Source organism: Cheilinus undulatus, linkage group 7, assembly GCF_018320785.1.
Source record: "Cheilinus undulatus linkage group 7, ASM1832078v1, whole genome shotgun sequence".
Taxonomy (NCBI): Eukaryota; Metazoa; Chordata; class Actinopteri; order Labriformes; family Labridae; genus Cheilinus; species Cheilinus undulatus.
Genome location: NC_054871.1, coordinates 53266217 through 53288649, shown reverse-complemented (window position 1 = coordinate 53288649; position 22433 = coordinate 53266217). Strand labels below are relative to the sequence as shown.

General features: G+C 44.0%; 1 protein-coding gene across 2 annotated transcripts in view; it reads right to left on the bottom strand.

Annotated features, from left to right (window-relative positions):
• Positions 1–511: 511 nt before the first annotated feature.
• The window catches only part of dnm3a (dynamin 3a), a 105480-nt gene continuing 83558 nt past the window's right edge, over positions 512–22433 (bottom strand). For both annotated transcript variants that reach the window (XM_041790973.1, XM_041790974.1), the window contains 5 exons: positions 12321–12432; positions 8321–8482; positions 6553–6776; positions 4786–4950; positions 512–765 (listed from right to left, as the gene is read on the bottom strand). In XM_041790973.1, the coding sequence (XP_041646907.1) occupies positions 732–765; positions 4786–4950; positions 6553–6776; positions 8321–8482; positions 12321–12432 (697 nt within the window). In that variant the 3' untranslated portion in view covers positions 512–731. The remainder of the gene's footprint in view (positions 766–4785; positions 4951–6552; positions 6777–8320; positions 8483–12320; positions 12433–22433) is intronic.

Here is a 22433-nt window from a genome sequence, read left to right as displayed (position 1 = left end):
TCATCTAATTTCGTGTTTTGACCTTTTCAACAAATAAGTTTTACTTTTTATTTCAGATTTTGAGCCTTTTAACTTATCATTTTAACTTTTTAAATCTCGAAGTTATTTATCATCAGTGCTAAGTTTTTTCCCCATAATTGTTTACCAGTGAAAAATGAGTTGACAGTTAAATGTGGACCCTGTTAGGCCCTCAGGTCAGACCTTTATTCAGAATGTGGCCCCTTCTGTGATTGAGTTGGACACCCCTGCTGTAAGTCCTCCGTTCTCATCTGGTTGGCCGGCAGTTCTAGAGTTATAGAGACGTGTTTTAGCTGGTGGATGTGCACATGACCTCGTCAGTGATGTGCTTCAGCTTTCGAGGTCATGTCACCTTCCTTGTTGTCCATGTGGAGCCTAAACTGTCTCATTTTTACTGAAAGTATTTGTCTGAGATAGTAATCTAAGACTCCTGAGCCGGTTGATACTGAGGAGCTGGCAAGTCCAGCTAAGAAACAGTTAAATAAAGACATTAGAAAATAAAAGTCCTGTTTATTAAACAGTAAAAATAGTGCATGTGTATTCTCTCACAGGAACATCAGTCAGTTTTTATTTACACAACGTTCAGCTCTCCTCGATGATGATCTGATGGAGAGAACAGATCCTGCAGACACTCAGAGGAACAGCTGGATTACCCATCATGCAGGTCTGCTGCAGCCGGGGCACGTGGGTAATGCAGTTCTGTGCAGAGCTGGTTATTTTGTGTTTGGGATGGCCGGAGGACTCCTCCTGCAGAGATCACATGAGTCAGTATCAGTATAAAACCGTTCTGATGTCAGAATAACAGTGAGAGGATGAAGTCTGATGTCTGTTCTTGTATGTCATTCCTTGTTCTTACTTAAATGAGCTCTCAGGAGAAAGGTAGCCATCTTTATCATCTTTATTCATTTCAGTTTGGTGTGGGAAAATAAAAACAGAGCTGTAGTTCCTCTTGTGTCCACCAGGGGCTGTTGTGAGTCAGTAGCCATGTTAAGAGCAGCTGTGAGCTGATTGAATATTTTCCTGTTATAGTCCAAACAGCCCATGAGCCGTTTTCAGCCCGTCGCTCTGTTTACTGTTATTTCACTGACAGACCATCCAACAGCCCTGATCTACTACAACATGAATCTAACATTGTTTAGTTCATGTTATAACCGTTAGCACACATCTGTGGAAACCAAAGCACAGTGGTGGTCTGGGCACCTCTAAGAGGGGCGCCAAAGATCTCAGGAGGGGGCGTGAGGCTTTGTCTGCTCTGATGTTCATATTCATAACCATGATACAAAATGTACTCCAGTGTATCAGCCTTGACACCCAGAGAAATAAAGAGGATTGGTTAATGTTGGAGACATTTTTGACATTATGAAGTTGTATATTTATAAGGAACCAAACAATTTACAAGAAACCAATCTGAAAACAGTGGTTGCAGCCCCAGTTTACAGAAATGTCTCCTCTAAGTCCAGCTGCTGATGATTCTGGGCTAAAATCATTCGTACTTCCTTACTGATCAGGACCGTTTAGACTCTCAGCTTGTGTTGGAAAACAGCTTCATTGGTCGGTTTGTCTTCCATACAATCGATTATTTCTAACTTTATAAGCTCAAAAGAAAGTGACTAAAAAAATGTGAGTGCTGCATGGTGGCGCAGGGGTTAACGTTATTGCAAGAAGGTTCCTGGTTCCTGGTGACTGGCGACCAGTCCAGGGTGAACCCCGCCTCTCACCCAGTGACAGCTGGGGTAGACTCCACCCCCCCGCAACCCCCAACAGGATAAGCGGTACAGAAAATGGATGGGAAAAATATGAGCTTTTCTGCCTTTTTTTGATGAAAACTTTTGAAATTCACGTTTCATTTTTCCCGGTGGGTCCTGGGGGGCCTCAGCTTCTCTTAGATACGGGTGGGGAACCACTGCCTTAGCATGTAGCTAGCTCTTGAGGCTGCTAATGAGTTAGCTTTGTGAATAAGTAACTTTGGTAATCGGCTGATGACATCCTCATCTCCAACGCCACCCTCTCACCTCTGTCAGATCACTTCAGGGTTAAAAATACCCAGATTACTGAGCTTACTCCAAACTCAAGCATTTAACAGAAGCTAATCATGATTGCACTGATGCTAAACTGTCATTTTTTTCAGAACAGGTTTTTGTGCCACTCCATAGACTCTCATTCATCTTTGAAAGCTCCCTCATTCTCTCTGTCACATTCATGATTGGCCAATCAGAGCAACGAGTCAAACTGAGGTAGCAAACATGCTCCAGCGCCAACCTCAGCTATCCAGGCCCACGCTGCTGTACTTCATGAACAGAAGGCTTGTCAGGGGCTAAAAGTCAAACTGAAGTCTATCAGGATGCCAGGAAAGCTTCCAGAGCTGTTCTTTGCTCTTTATTTCCTACAGCAGTGTTACTCAACCCTGCTCAACCAAAGAGCCAAACTGTTAAAAAAAAAAACAACCTTTAAAAGAGCCACAATCTAAGTGGTGAAAAATGTCCAAAACAGGGTTAAAGTGGCAATTAAAAAAAGCCAAGGTAGCAAAAATGGCAAAAAAAATAAAAAAGTGGCAAAAAGTGGGTGAGAAGTGGAAAAAATGAGTTATGGGTGGTTGGCAAAGATGGTCGAAAAAAAATGCAAAAAATGGATCAAAACATTTTTGAAAAGTGACTAAAATGGGCAAAAAGGTGGGAAAACTGTTATTTAATGGTAATAAAGGGGACAAATTTGCAAATGGCTAAAAGAAGGAGAGAAGTGGCAAAAATGACAAACAGACTGATAAGGGATCATTTCTGAGGTCAAAGTTTCCTTTTTTAAGGTTTTCTGAGGGAATATTTCAAATTAAGACTTCAAAGAGCCACAGGTCGAGTAACACTGTCCTAGAGAAACCTGGTCCAGTACTAGAACTAAACCTGAGCTAAGTGCTGCACTGATGGCAGCCATACCGACTCGCTAAACTCCGCCTGCAGCGTCCTCTTCTCCTCAGATGACGCTGATTGGTCAAACAGTTTTCGGTTCAGGACAAACGTGGATCGGAGCTTTTCAAAATGGATCCCCTGATGACAAACTGACGGATCAATCTGCTTTGCGAGGTCAGTTTTTCTTGGATCAGGGATTTAAAGCCATCTAAAAATGAGGGACTGAGAGGGCAGAAACCTTCATAATCAAAGAGGACTGAAAGACTGGGCGTGTCATCATCAGCGTCACAACCATGGTTACTTCATTTCACCAGGTCCAGCCGTGTCAGGCAGTTTTTCTTCATGTTCACACACATTTGTGTGCTGACGTGAAGAACAGGATGGGGGTCTGAGTCTATGTGCATCTGCCATAGGGGGCCCTGCAGAAAGACTTAGGAAACCCCTGTGTTTCAGCGTTTTCAGCGTCCTGATCTCTAAAACAGCCTCGGTGCCGTGCTGTTTTTAGTCTCTGCTCTCTCATCGGAGAAAGTTCACTGTTTTCACGCCTTCTAGGGGGAACCTGGATCTACAGAGGGAGGCAGCTTCAGCGTCTGTGACTGTGGACAGAAGAGATCGGAACCTGAGGTGGAGAGTCTGCTGCTCATTCAGACACATCAGGATCAAAACATTCAAATCTAAGTGACGACACATGCAGATTTTTCAAATGCAATTAAAAAAACAACAAAACTGGAACATGATACTTTTTGTTTGTTTAAGAACAGGAAGTATTTAGAAAGAAAAGATCCAGATGTCAGAACACGGTGTTTGGCTCTGTGTCAGAAAACTTCAATGATGAGAAATAAATCTGCTCCTAACATCTATAGGTAACGGACAGAGCAAGGAAAAGGTTCACGAGGTCGCATGGAAAGAGCGAACAGAAGGGAAAGAACCTAAAGAACCGTCAGAGAGCAGAGAGGAAATGAGGCAGAGCGAAAGAGGAGAGACGGGCCAAGAACAGGGGAGGAAGAGTGAAAGATGAGGAGAGAGAGGGAAAATAACGGGGACTGCATTGGACGGGGGACGAGGGAGGCAATAAAACAAAGACTGGATGAGGAAGAGGAGAGGAGGAAGAGGGGAGGGGGAGAAGAGGAGAGGAGGAGGAGGAGAAGAGTAGGAAAAGAGGAGAGGAGGAAGAGGAGGAGAGAGGAATGAAAAAGAGGGAAAATAACGGTGACTGCATAAAAGGAGGACGGGAGGTAATAACACAAAGACATGCAGGAGAAAGAGGAGAGGAGGAGGAGAAGAGGAGTAGAGGGGGAGGAAGAGGAGAAGATGAGGAAGAGGAGGAGAAGACGTAAGGGAAAGAGATGAAGGGAGGCGGACAGAGGGGCAGAGCTTGGCCTGTAGTCTATGGCTGCTCCTGGAGGAGTCCTGACTGCCGGGGCTGATGGGAAACACAATATGAGAAACACATTTTCCAGAAAGACCCCCACCCAGCTCAAATATCCTCTGTAGCCCCCCCCCCCCCGCATGTCTGAGAGTAGAAGTAGAACTGTAACAAACCAGCATTAGAAACTTTGGATACGACTAAAACTAAAATAATGGTGATGTGTTGTAGTGAAGTGTTGCAGTTCTGCATACAGCCTAAATTGCAAAGAAAAGTTGCTTCTTAAACATTGCCAATACTGTTCCCTGTCTAAAATGCTCAGAAACATCTCTATGACTGCCAGTGCTGCTCTCTAGTTAGACTGCACAGAACGGTTGATTCATTGCCAGTTTTTCACACTGTCCTGATTGCATTAAAATGTTGCGTCTTAAACGTTGCCAACTCTTCACACTGTCTACATCGCATAAAAATATTGCTTCTGAAACATCGCCAACTTTTCACCTCGGCACGCTGGGCGGAGGTCGGTGGGGTTGTGACTGGGGCTTTCGGAGGCCATCAGTGCCGGTGGGGGCCAAGGGTCCAGCGTGGGGGGGCAGGCGAGGTGCAGACGGAGCAACACCTCGACCCCCTGGTCTGCTGCTGCTCGACGACTTCTGAGGAGCGACGCTGAGGGGAGGGAGGAGCAGACATGTCAGGAATACTGTGAATATGAAGCCAAACGTACCAGTCAGCTGACTGATTGACAACGTCACTTTAAAACCAGATATCTAATCAGCAGCACACTGAACAAAGCTAACCCTGGACCTGCAGCCTCTCACTAAAGCAGCTCACTCCTTGACTTTGACACTCATGTTTCTGACGTCTGTTTTGTTGTTTTAAACCAGTGTTACTCAGCCCTGCTCAACTAAAGAGCCAAATTGTTAGAAAAAATCATTTGCAAGAGCCACAATCTAAGAGGTGAAAAGTGTCAATTAGAATGAGTTAAAGGTGACAAAAATGGTCAAAAGGCAGCAAACATTGGGAGAAAAGTGGCGAAAAAGGGCAGAATGTGGCAAAAATGGGTGGGAAGTGACCAAAGGATCAGTTAAAGGTTGCAAAAAATTGTCAAAAGGTGGAAAAAGCAGAAAAAAGGTGGGAAATGGGCAACAAGTAGCATTTAATTGCAAAAGGCAGCTTAAATGGGCGAGAAGAGGCAAAAATAGGCAAAAGGGGGCAAACACTGGAGGAAAAGTGGCAAAAAGGGGGAGAAAAAGTGGCAACAAAGTGTAGAAAGTGGTAAAAACTGAGTCACAGGTGGCAAAAAATGATCCAAAAGTGGCAAAAATGTGGAAAAAAAGGAGTGAAAAGTGACTAAAATGGGCAAAAATCAGAAAAAAGGGTGAAAAAATGGGAGTAAGTGGAATTTAACTAAAATAGGCAGCTTAAATGGATGAAAAGGGACATAAATAGTTGGCAAAACTGAGCTTAATGGGGTAAACTATGGAAAAAATGAGAGAAAAGCGACTAAAATGGGCAAAAATCAGAAAAAAAGGTGGAAAAATGGGCAAAAAGTGGCTTGTAATTGCAAAAGGCAGCTTAGATGGGCGAGAAATGGCAAAAATAGGCAAAAAGGGGCAAACACTGGGGAAAAAGTGGCAAAAACTTGGAGAGAAAGTGGAAACAAAGGGCAAAAAAGAAGTGGCAAAACATTAGTTGTAGGAGGCAAAAATGTTCCAAAAGTGGCAAAAAATGAGTGAAAAGTGACTAAAATGGGCAAAAATCAGAAAAAAGCTGGAAAAATGGGCAAAATGCATCTAAGAGTGGCAATATGGGAAAAAGGTGGCATTTAATTGCATAAGGCGGCTTAAATGGTTGAAAAGTGGCAAAAAGCCAAAAAAGGGGCCAAAAATGGCAAAAAGCTGGATAAAAGTGTCAAAAACAAGTAAAAATGGGAATGTTCCAAATGAAGAAATAAAGAGCCACCAATCATCACCAAAGAGCCACACGCTGTGTATCACTGTTTTAAGGCATGTTTGCTCCGTCTGCAGTGTCTTTTAGTTGCATTTTTTGGATGGTTCCATGTGTTTTTTCATTGACTGTGTTTCTAAATGTGCTGTGAGCTTGTCATTTAGGCCATTAGTGATTTTTTGGCCTTGTCAGCCACCGTACTCTTGCACTTCTGCGTAAATGAAGATGACAGCACTATCAGGATGCGACTGAGTTGAAATGAATGTCTGGAGACCAAACATGGATTACTGTTAATCCACATAAAAACATGTTCGTGTTCACCTGGAGGTCTTGATCCAGGAGGAGTCCACAGGCGGGGGTAGGGGGGTGGTGCAGGTGGAGGTGGAGATCTGTCCAATGACGGACAGAGCCTCCTTGAGGGCGGTGTGTTTGCGGAGAACCTCCTGGCGGTGCTGCTGCTGCTCGGCCGACTCGTCCATCAGAGCCGCTCCCTCTCCCAGCGCGTAGAGCTGAGCCAGGAGCTCAGAGCTGATGAACTCCCTCACCTGCAGGAGGATCAAAGATGGAGGACAAAGGTCATACACAGAATACAGACGGATGATCACGGCTGGACTCTGAGGCTGTCATGTTCAAATCCTGACTCTGGTTAAAAATGAGGGAAAGCACTCAATCTAACATCATAGTCCTCCACACACACTAGACCCCAGGTTCTCAACTGGTGGGTCAGGGCCCAAAAGAGGGCCATAGAGTTTCAGTGGGATGAAGATGAGTGAAGTATGCAGCAAAAAGACGGTGATGTGCTTTTATTTTGAAGGATGAATCTCCATCTCTCTGTCCTATCAGATCTTTTGCTCCATCCTGAGCCCAGACCGCCACATCTTCACTGAAAACAGACGTTTACCTCCACTTTCCTCATACAGCGATCGTGCTGTGAACCGCCAGCGAATCATACTGCGGAGCACATCACTCCCTCTCTAGTCTATCAGAGCATTTCCACAGCCAGCGCTCCAGACCGGCTGTGTGCCTGGACCGACACTTTGCTCCGCTTCATTCGAAATACACTCCAAGTCTATTTTCAGCACCAGATGCTGCCAAGCCTCGTCAACACCCGTCGATCAGAAAGCTCCAGAGGAGGAAGTCACAAGCGTAGAATATCTGGTTCTTTCAAAATAAAACATATGCACGGACTCCCGGTCGTAAATCCTCACTATATCAACCTTACGTCTCATCTTGCAGTGAGAGCAAAGGGTCACCGAGAGGTCAGTGGGTCACAGAGCTATAACAGCGCCAAGGAAGAGTTAACTTTTAAGGATACTGAACCAAAGAATTTGACATAAAACCACAGATCCTTCAAGCAAACATTAACCTTTTAACTTCCTAATGGAGGAAACGATGTCATGGACTTATACTGGAAAGGATGATAGATTAAGCCCCAAAGATAAAATAGTCCGCTGTTGACATACTATTCCTGCGTGAACTCGCAGTTCTCCCGTGATTTCTGCCCACCGATCAGGGCTGCACGCTGCGGTGCAGCCCTCTAGACTCACTTCCAGTGGGCGGGGTCACTCACCTTCAGTCGGAGCAAACCCGCTGCGCTTCGGTGCGTGGCGCAGTCGTCCTCTGTGGAATTTGCGGGTTACAATTTAAAATATATGAAACCTTGCTCATAGTTTGCCTTTGTAAGGATGATTGTGGGTCCTTGAACAGCATCTCTGTTCTGTTTCCTTTTTTAAACTGCACTAAAAGATCTCTTCTGAAACACTGGCAACTCCGCACTCAGACTAAATTGCATGAAAACATTGCTTCTAAAACTTTTTTTAATAAAATCAGCACAGATTTGGTTTTAAATGATGGGATAAAGACTTTAGATTGAGTTCACTTGAAAAGGTTAAAGCCAAATGTGTTCAGTTTAAAACAGAGAAAAGAGGAAGAGCAGGAGGAATAACTGGACTTTATCTCTCTTTATGATTCTCATATAAAAAAACTACAGCAGACGCAGACGTTCTGTGTTCTGCAAAATCCTAAGTTCTTCCTGCCTGTTCTCTAAAGACAGAAATGTGTAGTAATGTCTGAGTCCGGTGTCGCTCACACTGTTGACCATCATGTGCATGACGGTCTTTGGCATTAAGTCCTTGACGGTCTTGTAGATGATGCTCATGTAAGACTCCACCAGGCTGCGGATCGTCTCCACCTGGCGCTCCAGCTGAGGGTCAGAGAAGTACTCAGGAGCTCCGTTCTCGTTCTCGTCTACCTGAGGGACACAGACACAGAATCAGGACTCATGCTACTTTACATCAGTGGTTCAAATATGCCGATCCTCAGGAGCTCCAGAAGTCCAAATATGAGAGAATTTTTCAACTATGAAATGTACAGAGCTGTGAAAAAGGATCTGCCCCCTTTCTGATTCCTGATGGTTTTGCATATTTATCACACTTAAATGTTTCGAATCATCAAACCAATTTTATTATCTCACAAAGACAACCCAAGTGAATAAAAATGCAGTTTCTAAATGATGACTGTATTTATTAAGGGGGAAAAAGCCAAACCTATCTGTCCCTGTGTGAAAAAGTAATGCCCCCCCTTGTTAAATCATGAGTTAACTGTGATTAACCACAGTTCTTGGAAAGCTGAGTTCAGTTTCTCTGTCCACACCCAGGCCTGATTACCTCCAGATTAGTTGAATGTAGAAATCCCTTAAATAGAAGCTGTCAGACAAAGTGAAGTAGGCTACAAGATCTCAGAAAGAAACGTATCATACCACCATCCAAAGAAACTCAAGAACAAATTAGAAACAAAGTGACTGAAATCTATCAGTCTGGAAAAGGTTACAAAGACATTTCTAAGGCTTTGAGACTCCAGAGAACCACAGTCAGAGCCATTATCCACAAATGGAGAAAACTGGGGACAGTGGTGACCCAGGAGTGGTCGGCCAACCAAAATGACACCAAAAGTGCAACGACCACTCATCCAGAACCACATCCAAAGATCTGCATGCCTCACTTGCCTCAGGTAGGGTCAGAGGTCATGACTCAACCATCAGAAAGAGACCGGGCAACAATGGCATCATGGGAGGGTTCCAAAGCCAAAACCACTGCTGACAAAAAAGAACACAAAGGCTCGTCTCACATTTGATTTAAAACATCCTGATGATCCCCAAGACTTCTGGGAAATATTCTGTGGACTGACGAGACAAAAGTAGAACTTTCTGGAAGGTGTGTGTCCCGTTACATCAGGAGCAAAAATAACACAGCATTTGATAAAAAGAACATCATGCCAACAGTCAAACATGGTGGTGACAGTGTGATGGTCTGGACCAGGACCTGGACCACTGGCTGTGATTGATGGAACGACCTGAAACACACCAGCAAGTCCACCTCTGAATGGCTCAGAACAAACTAAATTAAGGTTTTGGAGTGGCCAAGTCAGGGCCTGGACTTAAATCCAACTGAGATGCTGGAAGACCCTCCAATATGGCTGAGTTCAAACAATTCTGTGAAGAAGAGTGGGACAACATTCCTCCACAGCAATGAGAAAGACTCATCAGCAGTGATCACCTGATTTCAGTTATTGCTGCCAAGGGTGGAACAACCAGTTATTAGGTTCAGGGGGAGATTACTTTTTCACACTGGGACAGAGAGGTTTGGATTTTTATTCCCTTAATAAATAAAATCATCATTTAGAAACTGCATTTTGTATTAAGTTGGGTTGTCTTTGTGAGATATAAAAATTAGTTTGATGATCTTTAATATTTAAGTGTGATAAATATGCATAAAGCTTAGGAATCAGAAAAGGGGCAAATACTTTTTCCCTGTATTTAATGACAACAAGAACTTAAGACTAAGCAAAGAGACGAAACAAACATGTTTAAAAACCCATCGTTACTGAAGGCTGCAGACGTGCATCACAACATTTTATTGACTCCTTCCCTTCCCCCCTAGACCTTCTCTGTCACGTCTGTTATCTGTTGTTTTATTTATTCCTCATGTTTCATGTCGTGTATTTCCTGTTTTATTTTGAAGATTACTCAACCCTGTCTCTGTTTTAGGTTTCTGTCCTATCACTCCCCGTTACCTCATGTTTTCTGGATACCTCTGCCTTGTCTGACTAGTCGCCTGTGCACCAAACCCAACCTGTTATTAAAGGGATACTTCAACATTTTGGCAAATTCACCCATTGCCATAATTCCTATAGTCTTAGTAATAGGTCCGATCCCTTTAGTTGTCGGTGCAAGCTGTTTCTAGATCTGGGGGGACCGTTAAACCAGCTGCACAGCTAACACTAAATTAGCAGACGGAATTTTTGCTTTCCCTCATCAAACTCATCATATACACAATCCAACAACTCTAAAACGCTCTCGTGGACAAGCTGTGACCTGCACATTCACCAAGCTATGAAATAATAACGTATATTTATGTAACATTACAACACATGAAGCAAATACTCAGAACTATTTCTTGAGTGAACCACTGGGCGGAGGGACACAGTGCAGCAGCCATGTCTGGAGTGTAGTTCCGGCTTTGCATTTAGCTTCAAAACATCTCCGTCTCGTAATGTTCCATGATTATTTCATAGCGGGGTGAACTTTCTCCACAAATATATGAGGAGAAAGTTAAAATCATAAGTTTGAAAGGTCAAAATTTAAGATAAAATTTAAAAACATGACTTTAAAGGTCAAAACATGACTCAAAATTTTAAATTTTGAGTCTGATAGGTCAAATTTATGGAATTAAAAAACCAAAATTAGGAGTTAAAAATGCCAAAATATGAGCTAGAATTCAAAATGATGACTTAAAAAGTTAAAATTATGATTTAAATTTAAAACTGGGAGTTCAAAAGGTCAAAATATGAGATAAAAAGTAAAAACTATAAATTCAAAATGTCAAATTATGAAAAAAAAGGAATTCATGAGATTAAAAGTCAAAATATAGGATTACAAAGCCAAATAAGGAGTTTAAAAGGTCAAAATCTGACTTAAACTTTTAAATTGGTAATCTGAAAGATAAAAATGTGACATATAAAGCCCAAATAATGACTTCAAAGGTCAAAGCATGAAATGAAAACTCAAAATCACAAGTTTGAGTCGTAATCATCAGATGCAAAATTGAAAATATGAAATAAAACACAAATTAATTTCTTTCCCTACATTCTTGACTTTTTATGAAATCTTTCTTACGCTTTACTCTTTTAAGATTTTATGGCTTAACAATGAAATTTAAAATAATCAAGTTGAAGTTCAAATTTTTATACTGGAGGAAATCTGCAGACCTCATACTGGTGGGCCAGTTAGAATACAAATACGTTATGATCTTGCGGGCCAGACATAATCGTGAGTTTGACACCCCTGCTCTACAGATTCTGAGGAATAAAGACTAGTAAAGTTCTCAGCAGTTTTTTATGTAAAGCCCAGGTTCAGAGAAGTTTTCAAACAGCACTTAGAGTTCTGATATCAGGCCATCACTAAAGACGGATTATCAATGCAGAGGATGAACGCACAACAGGAGAGACTGAATCTGAAAGACTGAAACAGACGCTCAGGCAAGTTTTAAACCACCCTCTGACATCTGTGAGTCAGTGAAGTTGTGCGTTTGTATCTTGTCATCTGCTCTGAACTCTGAGGAGGAGCGGTGACGGCGGCTGTGTGAGGAGGAGCGGTGACGGCGGCTGTGTGAGGAGGAGCGGTGACGGCGGCTGTGTGAGGAGGAGCGGTGACGGCGGCTGTGTGAGGAGGAGCGGTGACGGCGGCTGTGTGAGGAGGAGCGGTGACGGCGGCTGTGTGAGGAGGAGCGGTGACGGCGGCTGTGTGAGGAGGAGTAGAAGAAGAAGGAGGAGGAGGAGTTAGTGAGAGACGAAGAGCTGCTGATTAGAAACAGACTGAACTCAGACACATGTTACAGTGACATCATGAGAGGAGAATGCAGCGCTGAGGAGCCAACGGCAGAGCCAGGAGAAGGGGTGGGGGACTCTCTCTGATGAAGGATAAAGACTATGGAGAGTGGGGGGTAGATGGAGGGACTCGAAGTTTGCACATGCTCTGTGTGGTCACACGGCACACAGGTCAGGTGAGCTGAGGTGCAGACAGGTGTACTAACATTGACTCTCTCAGGGTAAACGCCGGCCTGCAGCAGAGATGCCTTCCAGCTGTCGAGCTCGTCCTGAGAGCTACACGCCAGATCCAGACTCCTGTAGTCCTTATACACGTTCCTGCAGAGACACGAGAACACGAAAGAGGATATGAATGCCACAGGAACTACAGCAGATCATCTCAGAGTGCCAGAAGCATTAAGATGAAGAGCTGAGGAGAGAGAGAGAGAGAGAATCCACCCTCCTGGAGGATCTAGACCAACATCACCACCAGGACTGTGAATCTCCTTCTCAATCCGACACAAACTCATTATGGAATGAAAATCACTTTTTTTCTTAATAAAAATGATAAAAAAGGAGGAAACAGGATAGTTTCATAATAATCTAATTCTATTTGAGCTTATTTATTAAAAAGACTAACTGCCAGGCCTCCTGTGCAGACATTCTGAAACTATGTTTCAGAAAGTTTTCATTCCACACCTGCCCAGGTGTCTCACTCTGTTAGTTGGAGGATTAATAATAAGATGAGTTGTACTGGTACATGTCTGTCCTTGGTGTTATTAGTCCTGATAACAGTAAAAACTAAACAAAAAAATTTCCCAAGAAGAACAAATTAAAGCTCATTTAAACTTTTAAGGAGATTTGGATAGACAGAGCTGTGTGTCTGCTGGAACATGAGAACAAGGGGCTAAAATAATATTGAAAGCAGTCAAATAAAAACATTACATTTCATTATTCTTTTAATGCGAGTATTTAGTCTACATGCCCCATAAACATCGTCATCTCCTCTCTTGAATTTTTTGAAAGATTTTAATGTGTAATGTGCAATAAATCAGTAGATCGCAAACGTTTTAAGCGTTTGCCTTTACTTCCTGTTCACCCATTTCCTCCCTGGGGCGCAGGGTTCCTGTGCCCACAGCCCTCCATAGGCTACAGTTATAAGCTGCGTGTGTGCATTTGCTCCTCTTCAGTACCAGAGACAGGAGCTCTGTGGGCTCAACACGACTGCGCCCTGAAGGGTTTACTACTAACCACTTGCCAGACGCCAACAGGTGGCAGCAGAGAGACATGCTTTGCAATTTGAGACAAAGAGGAAGTCACGCACCATGGCGGTACATCTCTGACTTTCTGCCAGAAATTGCACCTGCGTTCGTTGTTTAGCGCATCAAGAGAAGCTAGGAAGACAGTTAGCAAATGCAATAAAACTCAGTGGAGTGTTTAAGAAGAAGGCGTTTTGAGAAGAGAACAAAGAAGGAGAAACTTGGAAGCTTGGACCTGACCGGCAACAAAGCTACTAATATTAAGAAGTAAATCAGTCAATAAATAATAGTTTTGGTGTTTTAAGCATTTTTGCTGCATTCAGGTCTGGTACATACATTTTTTATTCAACCAATCACTATTGGAGCAGCGACTACTTGCACCTCATGTCTTTTGTAAATTTTTCTATTTAAAATAAACATTCAATCAGCTCTTTAACATCATTTTGTCATGTATTGAGTTGATAATGTGTGATAAGTTAAAAAAAACAAACAAAAGCAGATGTAAAAAAGTCATATTCATATAACTGAACTCTGTATAGTAACATCTTTTCATGTACCTCACATACCTAACACATCAAACAGGGATTTTGTTGAATCCCCTCCCTGAAAAAAACAGGACCAGCCACCACTGCTCTGCCATCTCAACAGGTGAGATTTATGAGCTGCTGTAGTTCTTAATCGCTTTTCTCTTAATCCAGGGGTGTCAAACTCCAGGCCCGGGGACCAAATCCGGCCAGTGGTACATTTACATCTGGCCCTCAAGATCATATCATATTCTAATTATTAACGGCCCTTAAATATGAGATCTGCAGATTTCCTCCAGTATAACAAAAGAAACTTAACCTTGATTATATCAAATATCCTTAAGTCATAAAAATGTGAAAAAAATAAAGAGTAAAAATAATTAGATGAAAAGAAATGTGCAGAAAGAAAATAATTTGTGTTTTCATTTTAAATTTTGCATTGCACAATTATGACTTCAATCTATTATTTGGACTTTGATTTTATATTTTAACCTTTTACCCGCCCCCAGGTTTGGTTGGCCCTTCCCCACTTGGAGGAAAGTTCTGCCCTCCTCTACTGATCCTCTCAGCTACCAGCTGAGATGCTTGATAGCTCAGTGGGTTATCCTGCTGACTACAGTCCGGGAGGTTGATGGTTCAAATCCCAGTCAAGTTCTATACTTTGGATAAAAGTGTTTGTAGTACCAGGAGTACTGCATCCATTTCCTGAGAGGGGCGGAGTCAGACAGCTAATTACCATTTAAAGCCACAGACACAGAAACGGCTTGTTCTGAGAAGGGCTGAAATTGAGGGGGTTTTAGACGTACAAAAATCCTATACCGGAGTGTTTTTTCGGCAACAAACGTCACAGGAATGTTTTGGGGACCTCTGAGACCAATTTAAGCTTCTCTTAAAAGGGTAAAATATGTCTCCTTTAAGGTTGACTATAGCATGCTAACATTTACTTGAAACAGATCCTGTGAACTGTAAATGCACACTGTAACTTTACTTGATCACATCCACCCTGGTGAAAACACAAATTAACCAACAAAGTTAGAGGTCTGATAAGTGGAAAAATCCAGTACTTTGTTACTATTTTGGTGAAAACTGACCCCTTTATCTGCCAGCAGCCTTCTTACAATGAGTGTCTACCACAGCTGAGCTCCGTTACAATACAGCACAAGACCTGTCACCAATAAATTCAGCTGGCCAAAGAGGCTAGTGGGAGTCATGGCATTTTCTGCCATGGCTGACACCAACCTGCACTTGGCTAGTTGCTGGGTGCTAATGTGAAGACCTGCTAAAGACCACAAGGGACGAACAAAACAGAAACCATCACGCAGGACCACGGTTTAAACTTTTCAGAAACAGACCAGGGCTCGTACAACAAAGTTACTTAGTTTGAATTTTACAGTTATCCATCCTTTATGTGTTTAACATCATCTGTGATGTGTGGTTTACAGACAAGCCCGTTTGAAGAGCTGGGACCTGATTTCCATCGTTGTTGTGTTTAATCTAAAAAAAGTTCAACTGGTACCCAGCGAGCCGTTAGGGAGCAGGTAGACCAGCTCTCCATACTGAGCTGAGATGAATAATCCAGATCCCCATCACTCTCAGCGGTCTAGACAGACATAAAAAAAGCCATGCTTTTACTTTACCATCAGACAGCAGATCAGATCAGCTGATCGAAGGGGGCTGAAATGTGTGACAGTACAAGTTGCATCTGTAGAACCAGTCCAGTCTAGATGGAGACATCCCAGACCACCTCTCTATCAGTACCTGAAGGCCCAAAATAACCACAAATCCCTGTTACTGGCTGGTCTAGGAGTGGTGAACACTGTACAGCTGATTCAGACACACATCTCACTTGGACGTCAGGCTGACTTTGAGCCTGACTCTGTGTTGATTGTTGCGTTGTAAACAGGAGGACCACGGCCTGATCAGCTGCTCCGTATGGGTCTCTGACATGTTGAGATCCTGGTGGTTCCACTGCACACATTCCCTCAGTGAGAGCAGAGCCGTGAGCAGAATCCTCAACTCTGGGGCGTTTTTCAACAACAGCAGCAGCAGTTTGATGTTTCTTCTCTATAATAAAGGAAATAACAAGCAGCAGACAGACCTGCCAGTGACCTCCAGCTAGAGCTGGCCAATTCATCAAAAAATAATCGAAACTGACATTTAGAGCCTCTAACCGATGTAAACCTGCTATGTCAATTATTTCAATTGTTCCTGGAAAAATTTGACATTTTACAAAAAAAACATTTTCATTTCAGCTGATGTGTTTATCAAAGAAATACCTAGAAATTGTTAATCTGCACCTGTTCCTTTCAGTTGTTTGCTCTAGAATTATACAAATATTTACAGAACAAACAGAGTTGGAGGTTGGGGGTGGAATTATCATTCATTAATCACAATCGATGTAAAATTGCAATTAATTGTGATTTTGATTTTTGCCATAATCGCCCAGCCCTCCCTCCAGCTGAGTTATTATGTAGCTGCTTGTTGTGATTGCTGGCGATGCTGTTTGTGTGTGAGGAAAAAGATGGACAGCTGTTTCTGAAGCTGAAATGAGACTTCAGTCTCCATGTGTCAGACTTTTAGAGATAACTCCACTGACATTGGTCACGGTCCTTCCAGACTTCACTCCTACAGCGTGAGCGCGCAGGTCGACAGTGGTACAGTGTGAGTACACGATGGTCGTGTGGGATCCCTCCAGCAGGGAGGTTTTGAGATAAAAACTGTTGAACATTCAAATTAAGCCAGTGTCACTCATCGTCTCAGGGGAGAGAAAGAGAAAGAGAAAGAGAAAGATTTTCTTGATAATCACTGTCAGACTGAGCTTCATGCTGCGTCACGTCTGATCAGCTGTTAGCAGTTAGCGTGTCGGGAAGAACAAAAACAGCAACACAAACAACATGGAGATCACTTCACTGAGATTGCCTCCAGTTGTTTGAGCTCTGCTTTCTGTGGATCGTTAAAACATTCCTGATCATTAAGACAACAGCACAGCCATCTCTGCACCTTCATTCACCTCACATACATCAGGATCTTCATCCTGTTTGAACTGCACAACAAAATCATGACCTTTTCCATCCTTTAGTGAGCTCAGTGAAGGGGACAACGGTTGAATTAGGATCAAGCTTTTCTGTTTCCCGCTCATTAAACCCTAACACAAGTTCAAATAGGGCTCAGGCCTGTAGAACCCTTCAACATAGAGAGCTACAGTAGTGACAGTCTGGTGTTTGAGAAGTGCACTCGCTGACCTCCATCTCATTCCTGCAGAATGAGTAAACAGCTGATCAGGGAAAAGTCCCAGAGTTTAGTGAAAAAGCTCCTGAACATGCTGACAAAGGTTTACAACTGTAGTTTGGGGACATTATTGACCAAAAAGTCACAAAAAACACAAAGACCAAAGGCAGAAAAAATGGATGACTGCTGAAAGGAAAGAAACTGATTCACTCATAAAACACGACAGAAACAATAAAACTGCTGCTTTTACATCTCTTTATCCACATCATCTGTTCTCTCACAGCGCATTCCTCTATACCCCCATCCTCTCTCCTTTCTCTCTCCCTCCTTCCCTCTCTCTCTCCCTCTGTTCTCTCTCCCTCCTTCCCTCCCTCCATCCTTCCCTTTCTCCCTCCTTCCCTCCCTCTCTCCCTCTTTTCTCTCTCCCTCCATCCCTCCCTCTCTCCCTCCTTCCCTCCCTCTCTCCCTCCTTTCTCTCTCCATCCCTCCCTCTCTCCCTCCTTCCCTCCCTCTCTTGCTCTTTTCTCTCTCTCCCTCCTTCCCTCCCTCTCCGTTCTCTCTCCCTCCATCCCTCCCTCTCTGCTCCTTTCTCCCTCCCTCTCTCCATCCTCCCCTCCCTCCATCCCTCCCTCTCTCGCTCTGTTCTCTCTCCCTCCTTCCCTCCCTCTCTCCCTCCATCCCTCCCTCTCTGCTCTTTTCTCTCTCCCTCCTTCCCTCCCTCTCTTGCTCCTTTCTCTCTCCCTCCTTCCCTCCCTCTTTGCCCTTTTCTCTCTCCCTCCTTCCCTCCCTCTCTTTCTCCTTTCTCTCCCTCCCTCTCTCCCTCCATCCCTCCCTCTCTCCCTCCGTTCTCTCTCCCTCCTTCCCTTCCTCTCTCTCTTTTCTCTCTCCCTCTTTCCCTCCGTTCTCTCTCCCTCCGTCCCTCCCTCCATCCCTCCATCCCTCCGTTCTCTCTCCCTCCCTCTCCCACTCCTTTCTCTCTCTTCCTCCTTCCCTCCATCCCTCCCTCCATCCCTCTGTTCTCTCTCCCTGCTTCCCTCCCTCTCTCGCTCTTTTCTCTCTCCCTCCGTTCTCTCTCCCTCCTTCCCTCCCTCCGTTCTCTCTCCCTGCGTCCCTCCCTCTCTCCCTCCATTCTCTCTCCCTCCTTCCCTCCCTCTCTCGCTCTTTTCTCTCTCCCTCTCTTCCTCCTTTCTCTCTCCCTCCTTCCCTCCCTCTCTCCCTCTGTTCTCTCTCCCTCCATCCCTCCCTCTCTCCCTCTGTTCTCTTTTCCTCCGTTCTCCCTCCCTCTCTCCCTCCGTTCTCCCTCCCTCCATCCCTCTGTTCTCTCTCCCTGCTTCCCTCCCTCTCTTGCTCTTTTCTCTCTCCCTCCCTCCCTCCTTCCCTCCCTCCATTCTCTCTCCCTGCTTCCCTCCTCTCTCCCTCCATTCTCTCTCCCTCCTTCCCTCCCTCTCTCGCTCTTTTCTCTCTCCCTCTCTCCCTCCGTTCTCTCTCCCTCCTTCCCTCCCTCTCCCTCCTTTCCTCGCTCCCTCCATCCCTCCCTCTCTCCCTCCTTCCCTCCCTCTCTCCCTCCGTTCTCTCTCCCTCCATCCCTCCCTCTCTCCCTTCTTCCCTATCTTCCTCCCTCCTTCCCTCCCTCTCTCCCTCCTTCACTCCCTCTCTCCCTCCTTTCTCTCTCCCTCCTTCCCTCCCTCTCTCCCTCCTTCCCCCCCTCTCTCCCTCCATCCCTCCTCCTCTGCTCCATTCTCCCTCCCTCTCTCCCCCACCTCTGCTCTCGGTCTATGCTGTCAGAAATGAGCGGAGGATCTGGATGTGGCTGCAGACCATCTGTTAAACATTTTTCTTTAATCGCTCCGTTGTTTCTTTCCTCCTTTTGTTGTTCCCTTCTCACGTTCGGAACACGGAGCGATCGACCTCAAATATGTGAAACCTCTGTGTGCATGTGTAAGAGAGAGAAGGAGAAGCTGGAAATGGAGGAAAGACTCCAGAAACACAGAGATGAAGAGTGTCAGATTGTGCTGGACTCGCTGGGTGAGGCTAATAAGTCAGGGTGTGGCGGCGAACAGAGGATCAGGGCCAACCATGACAAAACTTCACTGCTATTAGTCCGAGAACACGACACCAGAGTCAGAACACCAAGGATCCAACAACGACAAGAAACTGACACCAGAACATTGTTTTAGTTATTAACCAGGGCTGTCAACACATACGAGCGTGTCATCACAATTAATCTCAGGATGGCTGTAGTTAATCGCAGTGACAAGCAAACTTTTAATCGCATTCAATAAATTCCACTATTTTTTATTTAAAGGGATACTTCAACATGTTGGCAAACTCTCCCATTGCCATAATTTCTACAGTCTAAGTAATAGGTTTGTTTCCTTTAGTTGTCGGTGCAAGCTGTTTCTAGATCTGGGGCAGCAGCCATGTCTGGAGTGTAGTTCCAGCTTTGCATTTAGCTTTAAAACATCTCCGTCTCGTAATGTTCCATGATTATTTCATAGTGGGTGAATGTGCAGGTCACAACTTGTCCACAAGAGTGTTTTGGAGTTGCTGGATTGTGTATTTGATGAGTTTGATGAGGGAAAGCAAAAATTCCATCTGCTAACATTGTGTTAGCTGTGCAGCTGGTTAAACGGTCCCCCCAGATCTACAAACAGCTTGCACCGACAACTAAAGGAAATGGACCTATGACTAAGACTATAGGAATTATGGCAATGGGTGAATTTGCCATACTTTACTTACTTTACTATAGATCTTTCTGAGTCACTAAACATTAGAGAGCAGTATCAGCCAATCACTGTGCTCTACATCATCGTACCAAAGAACAGCCAATCACGGTACTCTACATCATCGTACCAAAGAACAGCCAATCACGGTGCTCTACATCATCGTACCAAAGAACAGCCAATCACGATACTCTATTTCACGATCAGATGCAGCACCCTGGTATAAATGGATGAAACTGATGAAGCCTCTCAGTGACGTCTAACTCAGTTACAGACAGGTGTGAGTCTGTGAGCAGTGACAGTTGTTGGTTTATAACATAAAGATCATACACAACTTGCCCTAATATAGTTTTTTTCTTGGTCTCATGTCTTTTGATGATCTTGGTGTTTTAAAAAGCGGTGTGTTTTTTCTAGCTCTGTGAAGCTTCTACAAATCTTCATGTGTGATGGAGGCTCCATAAATCAACTTCAACCTCATCAGCTGTCTATGAGGAGGACAGTCCACGCTTTCCTCTGAGCTCAGACAGATCTGGATTTGAAGACATCCTGAGGTTTTTGATTTCTGTCTGACAGAACCGCCGCAATGTCTGACACCCCCCCCCCCACCCACCCACCCACCCACACACCCACACACACACACGCAAACACCCCATAAGCAAATACAGAAAGAGAAACAGAGAGGCTGCAGGAAGAGGGGGGCGCCAAAGGACAGAGGCTGACACATTCCTGGCTGATGGCTCTGACACTCTCTAACCCCCCCCCCCACCAAAACTTCTTGTGGTGAGTCGAGCAATTCTTTCCAAACAAGAGCAGCCTCATCTCTGATCCAACTCTCTGGCTTTGATTAGCTGCTTAATGAGGCTGCCGTCGGTATGCTGCGGTCTGCTCTCACACACACACACATGGTACAACACACACGTATGAACACACACGGTACAGCACACACATATACCAACACAGGATAGAGCACACACATATACTAACACGAACACACAGTAAAACACACATATCCAGTGTGTGTGTGTGGATGCAGCTGAATTATAAACTGAGCCCACATGTTTGGCTACAGTCAGCCTGCTCTCTAAACTCTCTGATGCCTCGTCTCTCATTCTTCTCCACCAGTTTCAGACCCATCGCTGCCCTCAGCTGACAGGCACTCTGTTAAGCTCCGCCCACTGCATCCCCCACTGGATATCCACTCAGCTCTGGGGCCAAAGTTGAAAGCAGGAGGTCACAAAACGGACATTTCTGACATCTCCTCCCTTCCTCCACCCTCATAAAATATTACCAAACGCTCAGATAACAGGTGACGAACACAACTCTCCTCTCTGACTCATTCTGACGCTCCAGCTGGACAGCACGACCTTAAATCTACATCACTGTTATTTCTTTAAGACTGTTATATCCGGGTCTTTATTAATAGAGAAGTTAACAGAGATTGGGCATTTAACTCTGACCTGAAACATCTATGTGGTTTTTCACAATAAAAGCATTCAAACAACATAACTGGGGAAACCTATTGTGAAGGACTGTTCTGGAGGTACTTGTTTGATCGTTGAATTAGCTGGGTTTTAGCAGAGATACAACTAGCTAAAATTGTAACAGTGTTTACAGCCGCTCCTTTGGCCACATTCAGAGCCAGCTTCTTTAAATCCTTGTGCAATGAAATAGCAAGACATGAGTTCAAACACATATTTAACACTCTGACAGTAGTTGAAGCCATAATGGGGGTGCAGCACTTGGTTACAGACAAACTAAGATGATCCATCCCAGCACATAGCTAGTCTTACACTGAGTCCTGACTGCATGTGATACAGGTAGGTGTCAGTTACCAAACCAGATTGGCTCCACTGAATCAGACTGTAGAGTCCTGACAGCATCCAGGCAGTGCAGCATGGAGCAGAGAGAAACAGCACCACGCTGAACACTCTATTCCTATTTTCCTCTGCCGCTCACATTGAGACAGGAACAAGGGAAGAGGGTGACAACAGGACATGAGGAGTGTCAAATGGAATATTCACATATTTTCTTTCAATTTCCTCGTTCTGCAGAGTTTGTTAGCTTATTACTTGTGCCAACACTGCAAGAAAACTCTTCAGCTTGAAGCTGTTAAATACTCATCAATACAAACGTCCATTCCTCTGAATTATAATAATAAAAAATTATAATAAAAAATTTCACAAGGAAAACTGAAATCCAGGGCAGAGAGTGTATGTGAAGAGATCCAGTGTGGACAGTAAATGTGCAGTGATGCATCATCATCATCATCATCCTTAACACTCACATGCTCTGAGGAAACAGACTTGTCATTGCAGCTCATCATCAAACATCAGCCCAAATCTGAACCTAAGGAAGTCAAAATGCTCTGGTAGTGTGACTTAATCAATACTGTTTTATAAGCTCTCATTAGACACAGAGAGGAGAGAACACATTTACCTGAATGCTGTGTGGACTTCATCATAAACACTGAAACATATAGGGCAGTTTGGTGATGTGAAGGTCCCAGACTAAGGTCATAATGAGGCTCTTTCTCTTTTATCTAAAATCAATCATAGCGAATAAACAAAAATATTTACTTATCAGACAGCTTGCGTCTATAAGAATCT